The sequence below is a fragment of the Hirsutella rhossiliensis genome, assembly GCF_020360975.1.
Source record: "Hirsutella rhossiliensis strain HR02 chromosome Unknown scaffold00015, whole genome shotgun sequence".
Lineage (NCBI taxonomy): Eukaryota > Fungi > Ascomycota > Sordariomycetes > Hypocreales > Ophiocordycipitaceae > Hirsutella > Hirsutella rhossiliensis.
This window is the reverse complement of record NW_025408681.1, coordinates 1,031,782-1,051,473: the sequence shown is the minus strand read 5'-3', so window position 1 is coordinate 1,051,473 and position 19,692 is coordinate 1,031,782. Positions and strand designations below refer to the sequence as shown.

At 57.7% G+C, this 19,692-nt stretch overlaps 5 protein-coding genes across 5 annotated transcripts; 3 read left to right on the top strand and 2 right to left on the bottom strand.

Moving 5' to 3' along the window:
- Positions 1–508: 508 nt before the first annotated feature.
- Positions 509–3,103, top strand: HRG_10284 (uncharacterized protein; the record flags this gene model as incomplete). Its single annotated transcript, XM_044868755.1, has 1 exon — positions 509–3,103. One exon carries the CDS (start codon positions 509–511, stop codon positions 3,101–3,103), a length of 2,595 nt encoding a protein of 864 aa, XP_044716110.1.
- Positions 3,104–3,996: 893 nt separating this feature from the next.
- On the bottom strand, positions 3,997–9,659 carry HRG_10283 (HECT-domain (ubiquitin-transferase) domain-containing protein; the record flags this gene model as incomplete). Its single annotated transcript, XM_044868754.1, has 9 exons — positions 3,997–4,193; positions 4,257–4,406; positions 4,462–4,774; positions 4,841–6,084; positions 6,136–6,312; positions 6,409–6,543; positions 6,601–9,396; positions 9,462–9,556; positions 9,646–9,659. 9 exons carry the CDS (start codon positions 9,657–9,659, stop codon positions 3,997–3,999), a joined length of 5,121 nt encoding a protein of 1,706 aa, XP_044716109.1.
- Positions 9,660–11,708: 2,049 nt separating this feature from the next.
- On the bottom strand, positions 11,709–13,120 carry HRG_10282 (dehydrogenase e1 component domain-containing protein; the record flags this gene model as incomplete). Its single annotated transcript, XM_044868753.1, has 2 exons — positions 11,709–12,482; positions 12,545–13,120. 2 exons carry the CDS (start codon positions 13,118–13,120, stop codon positions 11,709–11,711), a joined length of 1,350 nt encoding a protein of 449 aa, XP_044716108.1.
- A 760-nt stretch (positions 13,121–13,880) lies between these two features.
- On the top strand, positions 13,881–14,096 carry HRG_10281 (uncharacterized protein; the record flags this gene model as incomplete). The annotated part of the gene is made up of 1 exon (XM_044868752.1): positions 13,881–14,096. The coding sequence occupies one exon, from the start codon at positions 13,881–13,883 to the stop codon at positions 14,094–14,096; it is 216 nt and encodes a 71-aa protein (XP_044716107.1).
- A 3,471-nt stretch (positions 14,097–17,567) lies between these two features.
- Positions 17,568–18,476, top strand: HRG_10280 (uncharacterized protein; the record flags this gene model as incomplete). The annotated part of the gene is made up of 1 exon (XM_044868751.1): positions 17,568–18,476. The coding sequence occupies one exon, from the start codon at positions 17,568–17,570 to the stop codon at positions 18,474–18,476; it is 909 nt and encodes a 302-aa protein (XP_044716106.1).
- Between the last annotated feature and the right edge of the window lie 1,216 nt (positions 18,477–19,692).

The window sequence follows — 19,692 nt, the reverse complement described above, 5'->3', positions numbered from 1 at the left end:
GCGTGACGGCGCCTCTGTACACTATTACGGCCGAGGGTCTATGGCAGCCATGAAGAGAAGCGATTGCAGGGCTGCGGCTACGGAAATCTGGGGTGGCAATGATGATGTCGTTGATTCGGCGGGCTTTCTGGTGTGATGGGACACAACACTTGGGCGTTTCGCGACATGTAATGCAGGCCGGGATCATGCTCGGTGCTTGGGATGAATCGAGGTGAGGTGATTGATGGCTATGAACTTGTGACGGAAAGGGGCGGCTGATTACATAAGACGAAATGGCAGGTACGTACATGGACGTCGCGACTGCCACCTAAGTTACCCGTACCTAGGTATTAATTAACGCGACACGCGTCATCTTGAATCCATATCCACCAACCGACGACCCACGCACTCGACAGCTCAATATCCAACGGCTAAGTACAGCTTCCTGCACGCCTCAGGAACAGTGTCTATTGGTACACTCACGCTTCGACGTCGGGAACCCCGGATCACACCCGTGGCTCGGGGCCAGATGGCTCCCGAGACGCGCTCCCGCGGCGTCGCTCCGCCGAGTAGAGTCTACCACTCGTCGCCCGTGCTGCAGCAGGTCCAGTTCCCCTCGCGGCGCAAGAAGGTCCGCACCTACGGGCGGCAAACTTCGGACCGCCTACGCCAGCAGACGCTCACCCAGATAGACTTTGTCTCGAGCTTCGACGACGACGATGACGACGGCGTCATTGTTCTGACGGACAGCGAGGACGAGGGGCGCGACAAGGAGAATAGGAACCCCGAGCCGCCCGCCAGGGATCATTCCAAGAGGGACAAAGAGAGTTGTGCAACGGAGGACAAGGGTTCGGAGCACGAGGACGACGAGCCGGCTCCGTTGAGGCGGAGGAATGGCGGTGGGAGGAAGAGACCGGTGCCCGAGCCGACTAACAAAGGGGCCAAAGGCAAGAGAAGGCGCACGTTGGGCGATGAGACTGAAATGAGCAAGGCCGATGACGACAAGAGCTCGAGGCGGAGAACCATGGGCGACTCGCCGGCCACGTCCAAGTTCCACACCCAGACCTTGACGCAGTTCCTCGGCCACCGCTCACTCATCGCCGACTCGGACGACGACGCCGACGACGGCTTGGCTACTGGCAGCGATCTCGATCAAGACAATGGCTTCCTTGACTGGCTCGGCGAGCAGGGTAGCCCCAGTCTAGGGCGCAGCAAGACCGCCACCCGGCTCTCGCCTTCCCACAATGCTCGCTCTACCGTACCCGCGTCCAGACGTGAAGCCTCGGCATCGGCGCATTCTCGAGAGGAGTCCGTCATCCCACAGACTCCTGTCAAGCGCGTTCCCGCTATTCGTTTTGCCGTGCCTCTCGAGGATGTCTCGGGCGGGCTCGCCTCGAAGATGAGGCGCTACGGGCCCCCGGACATGCTCACCTCCCCGCTCAAGGACCGTTCGTCGCCCGCAGCGCGGCTGCCGCTGGAACTGACGGGCACGCCTCGACACCTAGCGGCGACACCAACGCGGCATCGAACGGCGGCCGAGACGCCAGCAAAGAGTCATAGAGAGACTCCATCCCCAAGGAAGAAGGCAACATCTCCGGAGAAGGCGGACAAGGGTCTCGAGGAGATTCCCGATTCGGACGACGAGGATAGTTCGTTCGAGCAGGAGAGCGAACAAGGCGACGACGATGGGGGGAGACATGAAGGCGATCACTGTTACGGTGCGGGCGCGGAGACGCAGCTCGCCATGCATGCGCTGGCTTCCAGCGAGGAGGAGTTGCTGCTCGACAGGCCGCGTCTAGGTCTCGTCCAGCCGTCGTCCGCACAATCTCCCAAGCCGCAGCCGACCTCGAGCCCGGTCCCGGAAACCACCGGCTCCATCTCGACGACCCTGTCTGAGCCTCCATCACCAGGGTCACAGCCCGCTCCCACGCCTTCGCGCTTGGCGAGGCCCAAGCCCAAGCCCGCCAAGCCCATTAGGAAGCCTCTATACCACCCGCCCTCGTCCCCGCTCCAAAGCCAGCCCCTCGAGTCCCAGCGCGTGCCCATATCCATCTTGCAGTCCCTGCCGCCGCACACGGCCCGGTCCGACATCCTGCTCCCCGTCGGCGCCCCCTCGCTCGCGGCACTGCTCGGCGGCCACCAGGTTCACGTGCACACCCCCTCCAAGATCCCCGACCAGGTGGTGCGCTTCTGGCTCCTCGACGGCGCGCTGCTGCGCTACATGGCCTGCGTCGAACTCCCCGGGGAGGCCGCGCGGGACGGCGGCGGCAACGACGTTTGGCAGTACTACGTCAAGCAAGTGTACGAGCTGAACAACCCCGTCGACGAGGACGACATGCGCGAGGAGGGATGGGTCAACGGCTCGGTCGCCAAGTACGTCTACCTCCCGCCGGCCGTGGTCGGACAGCTGCTCTGGAACCTCCGGCATGCCCTCTTCCGGGACCAAGAGGCGCAGCAGGATGATGCCGACGAGGTGGACGAGGAACAGGGCGCAGGCGAGGTTGAGGGCGACGACGGGCTTCCTCGCGTCGACGGCGGCGGCGCTCGGCAGCGGCAGCAGCGACGCCTTGCGAGATGCGAGATGCCGGCCGCCGACGGCATGACCGTTTCTCAGCAGGTCGCCGCCCAGATCCGCAGCGACATTGCCCACTCAACCCAGTTCATCCCCTCGACTCAGGATGACGACGACGACAGCCTCGTCAACGCAGAGGAGCACCCCCCCCCCGTTTCCGCCCCTCGCCAACCTCCTCCCTCTTCCTCACCAAACTTCAACGCTGCTGCTTCTGTTACCGCTTCTCCTCACCTTCCTCCGCCCCCGCCTCCTCCACCTCGCGCACGCCTGCCCACCAAGCATCTCCCCCGTCTCTCGCAGGCAACCACGGCGTCGCAGCCGTCGACGCCCGAGAAGCCGCAGCAACACTCGCTCGGCAGCGCCAGCCTGCTCGCCTTGCTCGACCACCACCACGACGCCGCCGTTCCCTTGCCATCGTCGACCCCCTCGGTCCCCGCCTCGCAGCTCTTGTCCAGGAGCCAGTTGCTGTCCGAGAGCCTCGTCCGCGACCACACCCCCCCGCCCCCGCCCCCCGAAATCTGGGACTCGGACGACGACGACGTCCCGCTGTGAGATGCACCCGGGAAGGGCTTGGAGAGGGGCCCACGTTTTAGACTATGGCCGCGCTGTTTGCTTGGGGAGGAGCTGGTAATTAGACAAGACGGGCGAGAAGTGGCTTGGCTTGGCTTTGTAAACGCAGCCGTTCTTGATCCGCAGAGGCACTGTATGCTTGTCCTCGCTGCCATGGATGAATGAGTGTGTATATATGAGCATATTGAAGTAAACACAGAATCGCACACTAGAAGAAACAAGACAACCGCCGCAGCTTCCCCGATCTTCGTCCCAGCATCCTCCGTCCCCATGCCGACCAAATGCAATTTCATCCCTTGGCCACGCACGCCTCGCTTCCCCTCGCAACCCTTTCTTCGTCGCCTCATTCTTGTTGCCACGCCCCAAGTACACCCGCCAGGGCGTCTCGACTTTTGCAGCTATCAGGGGGCCTCTCCTCCATCCATTTCCCCACTGCCTGCCAGACGAATTGCTCAGCCCATCATCCGCCCTTTCCGAGCATCCCAGCCGGGGAGATTATGCGGCAATTACGACTCGCCTGCTTCAAAGCGCAACCGCTGTGGGCGTCATCCAGTGGTGCTCAGTCCAATGAAATTGTCTATTACTTTTCATTCTCCCCTCGCTTCCCTACTTGAATCCTCAGACTTGCCTCTCAGGCTCCTCGTTTGTCCCTAGTCGTATCGTGGGGCGCGTCAAAGTGTCGTATGGTGGAATGCGCAGCAGTGGCGCCGCTCGTGTTTTTCGAAGTATGCCTATGAACAAGCGCTCTTTTTTTTTGGTTTAATACACGTGCCTAGGTGGCTAGCACCTGGTAAAGCTCTAAGCCTATAGCTCGCTGGGACCGGCCACTTAGTCTCCATGGGCTGTGATGCGTTCCGATAAGTCTTCCAATACGCTCACGACAGGTGGAAGGCCCCTTGACCCTCCTTCATCGCCGTGAACAGCTGCTTCTTCATAATGCCGACGGTAGTGTAGTCGGGCAATTTCAAGTAGTTCACACACGTCATGACACTGGGGAGGTAGTCATCAGACGTGTAGGGCGCCTCGCTGGGCTTGCACACCACGGTGAACATGGGAGTCAAGCTCCTAAAGCCTGTTTGGTGAGAGTCAGTCGTTGGCACAACAGATTGATCGGCGGGAACGAAAGTCAACGTACCTCCAATGGGAAGCTTTGGGCTACCGGTAGTGAACTGCAGAAACTCGCGCCGCTGCTGTGCGTCGAACTCACTCATCGACTGCAACAGGTTCCTCACGCTTCGGCTATCCATGTTGTAGCCATGATCAGCCTTGATGGAGTCGGTGAGAGCTATTGATCGATTAGCAAACGCTCATAAACATTCGCAATGCGACGGTGCGCATACTCTCCAGAGACCAGTCCTCGTTGACCTTGCCAAACAAGCTGACCAGCTCATCGGGCGTGAAGGCGCTGAGGGCCGAGTACGGAAAGACTTGTGAAAATCCCGCTCGGAAGGCATCCACTTGATGGCGCACGCCCGACCCAAGGGTCATGTCAATGACGTCGTCGAGGTAAGAGTCCACATTCTCCATCGTCACTCGCTTGTGGGATCCGTTGACCCCCAGTTCAATGCTCGGGTAGCCGGGCAGGGTAAAGTCCAAACAGAGATCCTCGAGTCTGACGTTATCCACGACGAGGTCTGTCGTGTCGGCGACTTTCTGAGCAGGTGAGCGGTTGGGGTCCTCGTCAATCTCCTTCTTGGCCAGCGAAAACTTCTTAATGACTTTCAACGAGCGCGCCAGGCCTGGATCAACCATTTTCACGGCGCCCAGAGAGGGCTTGACGCCGGTGGAGGGTCCATCTCCAATCCGGAAAAAGATGGGGTTGAAGTGTATATCGATGATGCGAGAGTCAATCATGGATCGTGCCACAAACTTGCCGAGCATCTTGAAGAGATGAAGAATGCGTTCCCCGTTGGGCGAGCCGACTTCCTCCTGACTGAGGGGACGTGGGAAGAGCCCAGTCTGGCCGAAGACAAACTCGTCTGCTCCCATGGAGTCCACCTCGCGCCAGAGCTTGAGCTTCTTCTTGGAGAATTCTTGAGACACTGTCGAGTAGAACTCCAGGGTCGGCCCCAGCCCGGTGCCCACCTCTTCAAAGTACTCAACTTCCAGGATGCTTTGGGACGCTCCGTACAAATCCATGACCTTGAGAGCCGATTCGAGAATCTTGAGTCGCGAGATCCGCACCTTCTGCCGCTGGAGGCGCCCGAGGAACGGCCGGTCGTTGTTGCGGTCCCGGCGGTTTTCGTCCGCCGACTGAGCATTCTGCCACCTTGCCATCGATCGGGCATATCCAAACGATGTTGACTGGAGGAAGAGATGCCGAGTTTCAAACGGAAAAAGGAAGGGATAAAGGCGGGCGAGATCTTCGGACCAGCTCGGCAGGCAGCTGCTGGCCACGATAAGAGGCTCTTCGAGCTGGCGGTTCAGCTTGGCAGTGAGTTTTGTATTGACAAACTGAGACGGCGGCTCGACGTTGACGCTGATGGCGCCGGTCCCGTTCTCCACCAAAATGTCCTCGATGTTGGCGTTGAGCTCGTGGAGAATGTTCAAGAGGTGCAGGATAGAGGCCGTCGTCGGGTACTTGGCAAGCGAGGCAGGTATTCCGCTCTCGGCGTCCGCCTCAGCTTCAAAATTGGACCCAAACGCCTGCGATTCCGCCGGCGGTGGCCCGGGTACTCGCCTAAACTTGATCGGATGAGTGGCAGACCAGATGCTTCGGCTCAACAGGTCGTCCGAGTTGGTCGCGGTCGAGGTGTGCACGGCGCGATAAATGGTCGTCTCGTTCGGAATAACCCTGCTGTCGAGACTGAACTCGATGTGCCAGTCCTGGGGTACAGCCTGGAGGGCCGAAGCGTAGGACATTGGCGGCTGCGGCGGCCTTGCCGCAGTGGCTGAGGGTGTCGGAGTGCCCCGCGCAGACCCGGAGACTGACGGGTCGCTGCTGCGGGTAGCCAGGCTGCTTCCTGCAGGTGTCGGAACCCTGGTTCCGTCGTCCTTGCGAGCAGTGATTCTACCGCCAGTGGCGACTTCGAGATTGACAGCAGATGGCTCAGGTGCCGAGGTGTCTTGGGCCATATCCTCATCCAGCTCGCCAACTATGGCATCCAGGGCGCCGCTGTCGTCTTCATCTTCCTCTTCGTCCGACAGCTGCCTCTCATCAGCACACTCCAGGGTGTTTTGGGGCACATCGTCTTCGGTGGTCGGCGGACGAGGGGGTGGAGGGGTCTCGGTCGAGACGACATGGCGCCGAGAGGAGCGTCGCAGGGTGCCTTTGCCGCGAGACGGACCTGCGGCCTGTTCTGACGTCGAGGCGTCGTTCGACTGCGAGAAGCTCCTGCTCTTCGATCTCCGGGAATATCTAGATCCAGAAGGCGTCGAGGCCGCCGGAGGGGGCGGCGGAGGAGGGGGGGGGGGTGGACCTCCTGAGAATGGCGACCTGTCGACAAGGCGGGCAGCCGCCGCGCTGCTCAGGGGCAGACCTCCCGCGCCGGATATCGCCGCAAATGCTCTGGCAAGTCCGTCCCGTCGCGAGCCATGGGGGCGTTCTGCCAAGCTGATACGGGGGCGGAGGTAGTCGTCCAAAGACTTGAACGTTGCAATCGCATGGATGGACACCATGATGTTTCTGTACGGCCGAGGGATGTTGGACTCGTCGTCTGCAACCAGTCGAAGCCGAATCTGCTTGCCGAGCATTGAGGCGGGGCTGCTCCGGTTCCCATCAAATGTGTTGTGATGCACAGTGATAACTTCGAAATGCTCCGACCTACTGAGCAAGTCCTGCAGTTTGTGTATCATCACGCTAAACGGAGTCGCTGGCGACTCTGCCGTGGTGGTCTTGGGTCTGGACTTGAGCGCACGGCCCATGAAGACTTCCAAGAACGTCGACTGTGCTGCGCGCGCGAGCTCTTCGTCTGGATTACTGAACACGTCGAGAAGGGTACGCACAAGGCCCGATGCGAGCAGCTCGGCGCTGGTGACGCTCTCCAGCACGTCGGTGTCAAAGTAAGCAGCCAACTTGTAGAACAGGCCTTTGCCCTTTTGAGCTGAAAGATCGCCCGAAGTTCGCTTCAGGTAAAAAGCGTCCAGCTCTCCGGCCAGATCGGAGAGGTCGCCAAGAATGGCGGCGGCTTTGGCCTTCATGGCCTGGCCATGGCCCTCACTTTCATGAGTGTCGAGGAACCTCTTGGCAACATCGCGAATGCGAGACTTCATGGACCGGATGTCGGATGCGTACCGATGAGGGGGCATGTCAAGCGACATGGTGGATCCTCGGGAGCTCGCGGGAGACATATCGCCGGGGATCGGCTCATGATCGTGATCCCCGTGTTCCTCGTCGTCATCCTCTTCATCTTCCTCATCGTCGTCGTCCTCGGCCGAGGTATCATGCCCTTCGCCTTCACCGTTATCGTTGTTCTCGTTCCCTTCGTCATCATCAACCGAGTCGCAATCCGACGCGTGGTCGTTACCCCCGCCGGAACCTCTGCGTGCCTTGGCAAGACTGTCACCTGGTTCATTCGCAGGCTGCTGAGCCGAGTCGGACGACTCCTCTTCCGTGGCAAGCTTGTTGATTTCGTAAATCACGCCCTCGCGATACAGCTGATAACGATAGATATTGTCCAAACGGCTCGATAGAAGCTCAGTGGCCTGAAGACCCAACATCACCAGAGAGGGATGGTCCCGCTGCGAGAGGATCGATGCCAAGAATGAAGCATACGGGACCGGGGTCAGAGCCTCTGCAAGTATGCCCTCGTCAAGGTTGGAGAGCATCTTGAGCTGTGCAGTCAGGACCTTCTGACGAACGCTGAGATTGACCGTGCTGGAAAAGGCATCGGTCAAGGTCGGGAATATGATCAACGCAAAGCGGCGGACCTCTTCCTTGCAATCCTCCAGAAGCTCGAGCCGCTTATCGTTGGGAGTCCGCCGGCTCCTGCCGCCCACGGAAGATGGGGTTATCGGTTCGGTCGAAGAATGAAGCTCGATGAAATCTCCGAAAGCCGGGTCTGCGTTGCGTGGCAAACTCGGCAGCAGCTCGCAAATGACGTTGAGAGTTTCCACAATCTGTTCTCTAGGTCGGTGGATGAGAGCCTGCATCACAATAACGCTGTCCAGCTTCGAAGCCACATCGTCGGTGCCGCTTGGCGGAGACACGCCTGTCAGGATTTGGTAGAGTGTCTCGACAACGTTAAGTTTGAAGAGCTCGGCGGAGAGTCGCGGGCTAGCACGTGCCGTGAACGCCAAGACGCGGAGAAACTGGGTGTGAATGTTGGACCCAATTAGGTTGGTGGTGCCCGGGACCAGAAGCCTCAGGACCACGCGCAGTAGATCCACGCTCACCAGCTCTTCGAGCTTCGCAGACTGGTACTTGAAGCTTTCGACGATGCCGGAGACGCAAAGGGAGGCCTGCTCAACGACACGTTGATCGCTGCTACCGAGGACGTTGAGGAGAATGGGCATGACCTCCTTGACAACGGGAAAAGAGTCGTCTGGAATATTGCGACAACAGTTGGCCGCCGTGGTGACTGCGGTTCGCTGGGTGCTCGTGGCGAAGAAGTCGAGGTATGACAGGCAAGCCGTAAGTCCTCCCTCGCGGACAATGCTCGACGGGTACTCGGCGGAAATCTTCTCGAGGGTGCTGAGGGCTTGCTCGGCCAGGTCGATGAAGGAAATCTCGAGGAGCTTCTGGCAAAGGACAGGGACCGCGTTCCCATAGACAACGTTGGCCACGCTCGCCGGCAAGGCCTCCATCAGGTTTGCCAGGCAACGACAGGCCAAGAGCATGACCTCCGGGCTCTCTTCCTTGTTCATCAGAAGCACCAGCTCCTTTACAAATGCATCGGGCGAAAAGTGTCCCGAGAGGTTATCTTCGTTGGACACCAAGAGGATCTCGGATAGTTCCTGAAGAGCAATGACTTGGAGTGAAAGGTCGTCTTGTCGGATGTTGTTGAGGAGCTCCCGAAGTCGGCCAGAGAGTCCTGACATCATGCCCGTCAAGGCCCGCAGGGTATTGGACAAGCCCGATCCAGGGCCACCAAACCCGCCGAATGGGTCGTCATCTTCATCATTCCCATCGTATCGGCCACGTTCTTCGACGCCCTCGTCGTCGTCATCATGATCCTCACTGTCGTCATCGGCCGGGCTTTCGACGGGAGGCGGGGGTGGGGGAGGGCCAGGCTCGACGTTTTCCTCTGTTCCGCTCATGGTGGTGTCGGGGTCGTCAGGGTTGTTGGCAGATCGCCTGGGCCTCCGCGAGGCAAGGGTCTGAGCAGGTCCCGAGTCTGGAGAGGTTGTTAGACGCCTGTTCTGCGGCAAAGATGGCGGGCACAGGGGTGGGACAACGAACCTTGCGCAGCAGGCACAGATTTCTTGCTTCGGCTAGACTTTCTCGACACTTGAATGTTGTTGTCTGGGGCATCTGGAGGACCAGGCATGGCGTGGCTGCATCGGCGTCAGTAACGATTGTCTCTGTGCTTCAGGGCACGAAAAGAATGCATGGATGTGAAACCCAGCAAACACGTCAAACGTACTCTGAGCTGTCCATGTCGGCGGATGCCTTTCCCTTCCTCCTCGGCCTCGACGCGAGCGAGGTGGCAGGCACGGACGGGGCGGGCGCGGCAGGCTCAGGAATCTTCTTTCTCTTTGACCGTCGACCCGAAGAAGTGGAGTGCGGAGCTGTTGGGGGGCTGTTGTCTGTTGACGAAGCCTTGCGCTTTCGAGCCAGCTGAGGAGAGACGGCAGGAGCGCTGGGGGCAGAGGCGGGAGCGGCCGGAGTGTCTGGAGCTTGAGCTGCCTGGCTCGCTGCTTGGCGAGCTGAGGACCTGGTTATTCTAGGAGACATGAGTGGCCTGAGATTTCGCAAAGAGCTACGAGAACCATCGATGCCGAGTAGGAGACGAGTGACAGAGGTGGGGAAGGGAGGGTATGACGGGGTACAGCTTGAGCCCTGTGGCCGAGAGTGGGCGGTTTGCACAGGCGACTGGCTGCACAACGGCAGTGTTTCAACCGGGGTTGGCGACGACCAAAATTGCCAGGCAAATCCGAGCGCCAGCCACAAGGCAGGCCCGGGAGGGAAGAGAGGGGAAAGGCATCAACCGGAAAGGCAAACGAGAGACGGGTCGAGGGGACGGAGAGATGAAGAGAATGAGGGCGATGGGAGAAGGAGAATGAGGTGGAGGACAAGGATAAGATAGCGGCGCGGTGCTGTGCGGCGCGGTGGAGCTGGGGCTGGTGAATCAGGGACCAGCTTGGCCAGGCGGTAGGGCCGCAACAAGTCCTTCTTCGCGGGTGGCGGCGGGACTGGCAGCCAGCCGTGAGGGGAGTGGCAGGCCCGACGTCGTTTGGGGCTTGCCAAAACAAACGCCCAGGGCCGTGGGGAGGAGCCGAATGCAGCGGGAACAAGGGCAGGCTCGACCCTCGCGGTGACCGAAGATGGAAGAGGGCAGGGATGCCAGCAAGGACAAGGCGGGAAGTCGACATACCTTTGATGGCCGGCAGCAGAAGCTGTCGACGGGGACGAGGCAAGTCGCACTTCGTTCTCGCCTGCCGATATTCGTTCTGCCATGCCCCAAACTACGCCATCAGGAGGGCAGGTGCGGGCGCGGCGTCAGGGTCGGCGGCGGGATCGGGGCTGCAGTCGGGCGACGATGCACGGGACAGGCGGAGTGCGGGTAGCACCGTCGACTGAGCAGACACAGAAGGCGAGGCGAGGCGAGGCTGTCGGAGGAGATGGGGTAAAATCAGGACGGGGACAAGAGGAGATTTTGGAGTCAAGGACGACGAGGGAGGCGAGCCGGTGCGCCGAACAGGACGAGACGGCCGAGGGCTGGCACCCCTTTGGTTCCGGTGGCGTTGGGCGCTCTCTCTAGGATTCTGTGCCGTCGACCGGCTTGCTGAGTGGCTGCTGGATGGATTCGCGCATCGACGCTCGTCGCGGGGGGCGGGCCGAGGGGCTTCGGCTCGACGGTGATGGGATGGGATGGGTGATGGCTGGTCGCAGGAGGTGCGTCAGGCAAGCGTTTCGAAGCGGGTGAGTTGAGGTGGAAGCAGACGGACACCTGGGTAGAGGAGATAGGTGGGTACCTGCACTTGTTCGGGATAGAGGGGTACCTGAGGCTGGAAGCTTCGGCGTTGCTACTGTTCCATGAATATCTCCACTGATTGCTCAGCCCCGGCTATCTTCATACCCGCAGTTGGCGGGATCATCCAACCTGTTCTCCTCTCCCACAGTCGTACAAGACAAAAGGGTCATTGAAAAGGCACCGGACTGCTCCATCTCGTTACACCAAACTCCGTCCCGGTGCATCGCTATGGTACGGTACGGTACATGCTAGAGCGCCGGTACTAGAGCCTAGCGGAACAGAAGTACCGACTAACGGACCCCATGCTAGCCAAGGCACCTCCAGTGGGGTGTGGCTGGTACACGACTATCATCGGCTGTCTCATTCTCGCAGGCAAGAACTGGCAGGCAATTGTTAGGTTGCTACGGAGTACCAACCATGTAGATTGGCCGGCTCGTCCAAGTGCGGCCGCCGTGCCTCTTCTGAGCGATACTTAGTTATCTTTGACTCTCTCTCCATGACCCCCCGCCGCCTCACGGCTTCAAGCTGTCTTTGCCCCCCTCAAACTCGGCCACGTCGTACTCGTCCGGGTACTTGTCCAGCATCTCCTTGAGCTGGCCCATCTGGTCCCGGAGGTCGTCCGTCAGCTCCTCGTATACGTCCTCGAAAATCGCCCGCAGCGCCGGCTTCTTCTCCTTCTCCGCCTCGGCGAAGCCCTTGAGGATCTCCCGCCGCAGGCTGTCCCGGGCCTCCTTCTCCTTGGCCTCGTCCCAGCACCCCTTGGTCTCCATCCACTTCCTCAGCCGCGTGATGGGATTGTCGCGCCTCTTCCAGTCCTCCACCTCGACCCGCGCCCGGTAGGCAAACGAGTCGTCAGAGGTGCTATGGTGGGAGACGCGGTACGTCATGCACTCGATCAGCACCGGCTTCCCGCCGTCCTGGAGCGCCATCTCGCGTGCCTTCTTGACGGCTTCCCGGACCGCCCAGATGTCGTTGCCGTCGATGCGGATCGTGTCTATCCCGTAGCCGATGCCGCGACTGGCGATGCCGTCTCCCCGGTACTGCTCCAGGGTCGGCGTCGAGATAGCATAGCCGTTGTTGCGGCAGATGAAGACGACGGGACACGAGCGCGTGGCAGCAATGTTCATGGCGGCGTGGAAGTCGCCCTCGCTGGCCGCCCCCTCGCCAAAGAAGCACACGGCCACCCGGGGCTTGGACTTGGGTTCCTGCATCCTCTGTATCTTGAGTGCGTAGCCAGCTCCCGACGCTTGCGGCATCTGCGTTGCAAGAGGCGAGGAGACGGTGTGCTTGACGAGTAAATTGCGGCGTCAGCCATGCATGTGCACGTGGAGAGGCCGCGAAGACTCACAATGTGCAGCCGCCCGGAGCCGTAGTGGATGGGCATGTTTCTCCCCTTGCCGGTATCGTTCTTATTGGCAAACAGCTGCGACATAAACTCCTTCGTGGTGAAGCCTCTTTGCTTGAAGAAGCCCTGCTCCCGGTACTGGCAGTAGACGGGATCCTCCGGGTCCAGGACGCTCGCGCTGCCCACGCTGACAGCCTCCTCGCCGGCGCTCACCATGTAGAAGCTGAGGCGGCCTTGGCGCTGCGCATCGAACATGATGAGGTCCATGATGGATATGTACAGCATGTTCTTGTACAGCTCGACGACTTGCTCGTCGGAAATGTCCGCCTGGAAGGACTGGTCCACCACCTTGCCGTGCTGGTCGACGACGCGGTAGGTGGGCAGCGCCGCGTACGAGGCGGGGGTTTCGAAGCGCAGCTCGCTCGCAAAGGCGCTCTTGAGGGCGCCGGGGAAGGAGACGTAGTCGGAGTTTGGTCTTTGCGAGACGCTGCTGCTGGCTGCGCGGGCTATGGCGACGGCGGGCTTGGCCATGGACGCAGCCCTCCGCAGAGGGAGGCGCCGCAGGAATGGGGACTTCATTCTGGCGAGAGCGCGGCAGTCCCTGGTGCCTCTGATGCCTCTGAGAAGAGATGTATCTGGATCGAGGGGAGGCGGTGGTGGCCTTTGGTCTCCGGGACTGGGCGATGCCGAGGGTAAAGGGAGAGTCGGTCGCGCGGCCATGTCACTTTGAGCCGATAGAACCCGCGCTGACCGGTTTGCGCCGCCGCGTCCCGAGCTCTGGACGGCCCCGTGCTTGTCTTGGCCCTTTCCGCAACGATGAAACACCCCAGGATAGTAATTACGTAATTACGTAAATGTCCTTTTTGAGCCGCATCATTAACTTGGACCAACATCTTTCCTACCCGTGCAAACGTGTCATAGACGAGGCTTTTCGACTACAAGTCCACGTCTTTGTTCCAACAAAGCCCGGCCGTCTGACCTTGTCTACTCGTTTGCTCGCTCCAATGGATTCACTGCGCCATCCGTTCCCCGGCTGCCAAGGGCCGGCCTGGCAAGTTCACGTTGCCCGTCGCTCAGCGACCGCCGTCTCGGGAGGCAGATTTGTTTGTCCCGTTTGCAACACACCACCCGTATTCCGTTTACAAAATGCCGTGACTGTTTATTCGTCTCCCTCGCCCCAGCGTAGTGCACGCATATGCTAACGCCAGCCCCGAACACCATCACCGCCCGTCACTCGCCTACACCTATCATCCTGCCGCGGCAGCCTCCAGCCTTGCGCCACCTTGATCTTTGAAACTCTAAGAGAAAAAGCAGGCCCGGCGGGGCTCCGTCGGAAGCCATGGTGTCCAAAGCGGTGGGCATCGCGCTCATCATTCTCGGCCTTTGTGCTGGGCTCGGCGGGCTCTTCTACCTTGGCAAGGGACAGGTCCAGAACTTTGCCCAGCAGCTGTTTGACCACAAGACCCGACAACGGCAGCATCAGCAGCAGCCAGACCCAGACCCAGACCCAGAGGCCGGGGCCGCGCCCTCTGAAGCTGCCACCGCAGGCGCCTAGAACAGGTCCAGAAGGACTATGCTTGACGATTCTGATTCGTCAAGTATCAGTCACCATCATGCAACGAGGAAAATGGCCGAAATGGGGAAGGAGAGTCGGGATAGAGAATGGATGGGAAAATTAGCAACAAGTTTATCTGACCTGGAATCAAGTCAGACCTGAGAGAGAGGCAGAAGAAGAATGTAATGGACAAGTATGCCTGAAAGGGTGCGACGATTGAGGATTGTGCTACAGCTTCTGCAGGACTCGGGTGAGGAGCTGAGCCTCACCGCCTGCCGCCATTCTCTTGGTGCTGAGATTCATCGTTTGCGTAGACGTAAGCAAACGTTGTTTCGCACGGCAAAAGCTGGCATGCCGAGACTGGCCTCCTGGTGAAGGATCCCAAACCTCGCCCAGGCGACATGCGCACTTCAACAGCTGCCGAAAAGGTGGCGCAATCGACCAGTAGAGGGGTCGCTTTGCTCTGCTTGTACATTAGGCGGAAATCATGCTCGTCGGTCTGCTATTCACGCAGCCCTGCCATGGCGCTTTCGAGCTCTTGCTTGGCGGCTGTATCGTGTGAGAATAACTTGGCAAGGTTTTAGAGAGTGTCTCGGCAAGGCTCGAATTTTCCAAGCTCGTACGAGGCTCGCGCTTCGTGAAACAGCCGCTTCTCCTCCGAGGTCGATCCAGCGTCGCTGAGTCGCACGGCGTCTGACAAGACTTTCTCTAGACGCCCAAGCTTGAGGTTTGCCAGCGAGCGATTGAGGTAGGCAAGCCGCTCCTCCTCGGCTATCTGGGCAGTTCCGATGGCAGACGAATATCTGGCAGACGATCAGCGGACTCGACTTCCATCGAGTTGTGAAACAAGAAACGTAAAAAAACATGTGAATCTGCCCAGTTCGGATTCTTGACAGCCTCGCTGCCCAGTGCCCGATATCCCGGGTTGTTGTTGGAAGGCACTGTAGCCCCTCTCCATTTCATCGGAACATTCCTGTCGTTGCTCTCGAGCCAAATGATGCCACTGAGGTGGTCCACTCTGATTGAGTACGAGCCGTTAGTGTCGCGTTTGAAAACGACTCTTGGACAAGGCAAGCGTGGCCAGGCTGCAGAATGTGTTGGATAGAAGACAGCTATCCGAGACATTGCAGAGGCGAAGTCGTGAGAAATCGGAGGGCATTGATATTTGTTCAAGCTAGAGAGCAACAGCGAGGCAATCAATGATCCTTTCATCCACAATGACCTGTCAGTTCTAACTGACAGTAATGAGCCCGGGAGGAGAAGCTGAGCTCGTCCTGTCACTTTCACGGCGCTCTGCTGATCACATGATCCCCCCGAGCTTGCGACCTCGATTCCGGTTCTTCGTGTTATTACGGAAATAAAGAATAGCAAGTAACGGCTGTCCATGAAGCCTGTAGAAGTCCTATACCTACAGAGTGCATGATGGGCAGGCATCCCAGGTTTAAGAGGACTCTGCAATGCCTGAGGGGTGTGTCAGAATATTATGTGCAATAACCACGACCACTAACACCCTGGGCCAGACTTTTTCTAGGTTCAATGGTATTTGACAGAATGTGCTTGACCGGCACCTCCGTCTGTTCTGGTTGGTGGTAAAGCTGGAGCAACATGCAGTGCCCTGCTCGCCCTCGACGATTGCCATGACGGTCGTTATGCGATTTGCTGGCGTGCGGATGCAAAGCAGAGACTTGTTACCGCGATGATGGGTTTCCAGTATCATGTCGGAAGCTCTGACTGGTTGGAGCTCCGTAGAGGACCGGGAACAGGCTGCGCAAGGTGCTGGGACCTGTGACGTAGCAATTTTGTTGTCCAACAAAAATGAACGGACGGATGAGTGAAGTAGATTCATAATAAACCGTGAGCTGTCTTTGCTCGAGATGAGGATGATCGCGGACCCTCTGGCCCTTTCTTCGCATGGCTCGCTTCGCATGGCTCGCTCCGCATCACCTTTTGACTTGCTCCAGATAGGCCAAGTAGGAATCGACTCCAGATACATCTCTGATATCCATCTTGAACAGTCAGATTCTGAGCGAGTATCGGCTTGGGCCTGAAGTGTTTTCGCGTCCAAAGTGCAAGGAGCTTTGAATCTGTGCCTTCAGGAACGAAGAGTGCCTCGAGGAACGAAGAGACGAAAGGACTAAGGATGGGGGGAAACAGACTACTTCACCGTCGAAAGCCCCGGCTGTTGATTGGCTCGGTAGGTTGTGCTATAACAGACCAGAAGCGATCCATTATGCAAGCAGCTTTCGAACCAGCTGTTTTTTTTGGGGGGGGATTAAAGCTCACCCCTGCTGATCAAGGGCATTCATGCGGCAAAATAAGAGCCTCTCGAACAGGGGTTAGAGAGCGCATGTGGAAGTGATCAGGGGCAGTACAATCGATGTGACAACGATGCATGCCCTCTTCCAACTACGTGAGGCCCAAGGGGGTATTTACATGTACAGATACCTCTTCCAGACTCCGATATGGCTGCTAATATAGCCCTGCCCTGATGGTCCTGATGTTCTGATACGAAATTGCAACTTGCCTTGGCCTCAATGCGTACAAGGTAGTGATGGGTTATCCTTGTGTTGATATGTGTGTGTGTGGCTCCTTGGGCCCTGATGGTTGTTGCCCAGCAGAATCAGCCGACAGCCTGCAGGGCCAAGATTAAATGCCTAGGCCGGTTAAAAGCATTTTTTTTTCGGACCAACACTTAAATATAATTCAACCCAGCACGGCTACAGGCCATCAATTCACGTAGTCTTTTATTTTACAGTGGTCAATGCAATGTTTGCCAAGTTCAAGCCTTGCATGAATCAGTTTCTCTGCAAGACGCCATGGTCTTCGTTTCAGAGCATTTTTAGTTCCAAGCTCGCACAATCATTGCCCTTCAAACGTAGCTTCTCGCCAACTACGTCTGGCCTTTGTAGGATGAATGGTGCTCCAATCCACCAGTTAAGACTCAGTACATACAGTATAACCGCGAAAGTGGTGCTAGGGAAAGGCATCCCGCCTACATAAATAGGGCGTGTGGTCGGCGAAAAAGGAGGAGGGGGATTGGGAGGTCCGTCCATTGCACACAGGAATCCTTTGATCGGCCATGTTATTATTGACCTAACTTACTCCCCTGAGAACAGGGGTCGACGGGCGGATATTTGTTCCGCCACGGAATGTCTTGGGAAGGATTTATCCACTGGCTCTAGCGGTTTTACTGGAATAGAGTTATCATACGATGTATAATGTCAAAACCAAAATGTCTAGACGGGCTCCCCGTTGCCAAGACGAGCTCGATTTTTTAAGCTGTCGTAGAAACCCAGGAGAACTCAGAAATTACATATATATAAGACGCACACATCAGGTGTTGTTCGTCCAGTCCGCACACCACCTGACCCAGCGGCGACATCCTCCAGTTCCGTTCTTTAACACCAAGCACGAAAAGTCGTCTGTGGACTACACACTCTTTATTCATTCCTCCTTTCAATCAAGGCGACCATGAAAGGCAGTCTTGTTCTCCTGTCGTCTTTGGCGGTTCCCGTCTTTGCGCTACCGTGGTGTTCCCCTGAAGAGCAGTCCGTCGAGCCGGCTGCTGGGTCGAGTTCCGAACCCCAGCATCTAGCGATAGGCTTGGACATACAAATAACCAAGGAACTCAAAGAGGCGTTGAAAAATCCCAAAAGCGAGCCCACTGAGCTCGCCAAGCAGATATGCGCTCACCCCAGTGCAGCATTCCAATGCGACAATGAGTGTTGGAAACACGGGGGCTTCGTCCCGAAGTCGGCAACCCCAAACGACTGCAGGAAGAAGAAAAATCTGCCTGAACTGGGTCCAGGCGAGCCCGTTGGCGCTGTGTTCAGCATGAACATCGCATTGTATGAGTCCTTGGGCTGCCGGGACAACGTGGTGACTCCCCAATGCCTGGGATACAGCTTTGTTTGCAACAGCAACATCGATAGCTCGCCCGAGGTGCATGCGAAATGCAAGACGTGGAGGTTCACCCACCATCTGGAAGCAACGGCGGAAACTGAGCCTAAACATGGGGGGTCCGAGCCGGGTCCAAATCCCGGTAAGAATACCACTTCGCAGCAAAGCACGGTTACCAGCCAAACGGCCCAACTCCCGACAACCACTGCCACGACACGAGAGACTGCATCACGGACTTCCAAGTCGAAGGACGCGGCCTCTGAACCATCACGAGCTCCAGCCGAATCTCAGGCAGAAATCCCATCCACGTCTCACACAGACACGTCCACGACCAAACCCGTCATGAAGCCAGAAATATCGGTGGCCCATCCTCAGGCGCCCCCTGCTCCGAAAGAGACCGAGTCACATGAGTCCGATTCCGCCATGGAAACTCTGTGCTACTCTGCTGGCCCAAGCCAAAAGAGAAAAATCGATGAGTAAGATGAAAATGGCTCCGGAAATTCTCGGATCTGCTAACTCGGCCGTTCAGAATACTGGGAATGATTCCTATAGTCACAATGAGACCGTTCGATCCATCAAATATATTTGCTTCATCTCCACTGCCTCCACCACTTCCACCAATGCCAAACCAATCCCATTCATGCAGTGACAACACGTGTATCACGTAAGTACAGAGGATCTTATTTGCTTCGGCCTATTGGGCATTGGCTTACCATTTATTTCATCATAGGATGGCCTCCGCTGTAAAAATTCAGAAGATAAGGGAGCTCCCCGTAACGGTCCATGACCAGGATTTCTGCGACAAGCAAAACCTGAGAGCATTCCATTGGAAGACAGGCTAAGCAGTTTAGCGGAGCTTCTCGGCCTGGACTCGGTTTTACCATGGCGGTAAATCCTAGAAATATATTGCAGACAATTCAACAGGCCTATTTTAATTTAGTTCACAAATGAAAGTCCCATTCTCGATTCGGGCTCGCTGGGGGTCGACAATCGCATGGATCCTGCTCATATTACCGAGGCTCGAGTTGTCATTACCGCGACCTGCCGTGTATACAACATAGCGCTACACTGTTTCCTCAAATCACGATCAACGGGAAAGTATCACTGGGCGGAATACACCTGTAGTCTAACTCACCTGTCGTCATGATGGCTATAGATCAGATTTCCAGTCTAAAATTGGGACGCGCTAGCACATTCAGTGCCAGTCTTTCCCTTCCGCCCATCGAGCAGGAGGGACATATGGACCAATAGGATTCTTTACTAAACAAGTGGTAATAAATATCTTCAACCATATAGCTTCTTATGTGTCTTACATAGTGACTGGCGCATGTAGTGCCTCCAGAAGCATCTCTGATGCCCTTGTCTGCTTCTGTCACTGGTAGGCGCAACTTACGGTGTTAAACCTACAGGTAATTCCTGCAGCCAAAAGTGAAGTGTAAACTCCAGCAAGTGAACTGCACGTGGATCCTATAACTCATGGAGGTGGCTTAGTTAACTAAGCTATATCCGTAAGCATAGGCAGGGACCTCAAGGGCTCGTGCCGCGCAGACTGACTAAGCTGGACTGGCCCAATCAGGTGCTGCCTATCATGGAACCGTTTTATGCCAAGTACCTAAATACGGTCAAGCCACAGTGTGGCGTCCGGCTCGTGGCTTTCTCTCCTCCGCACGCCGCAGCCTCGTTCCATCATCCTGAT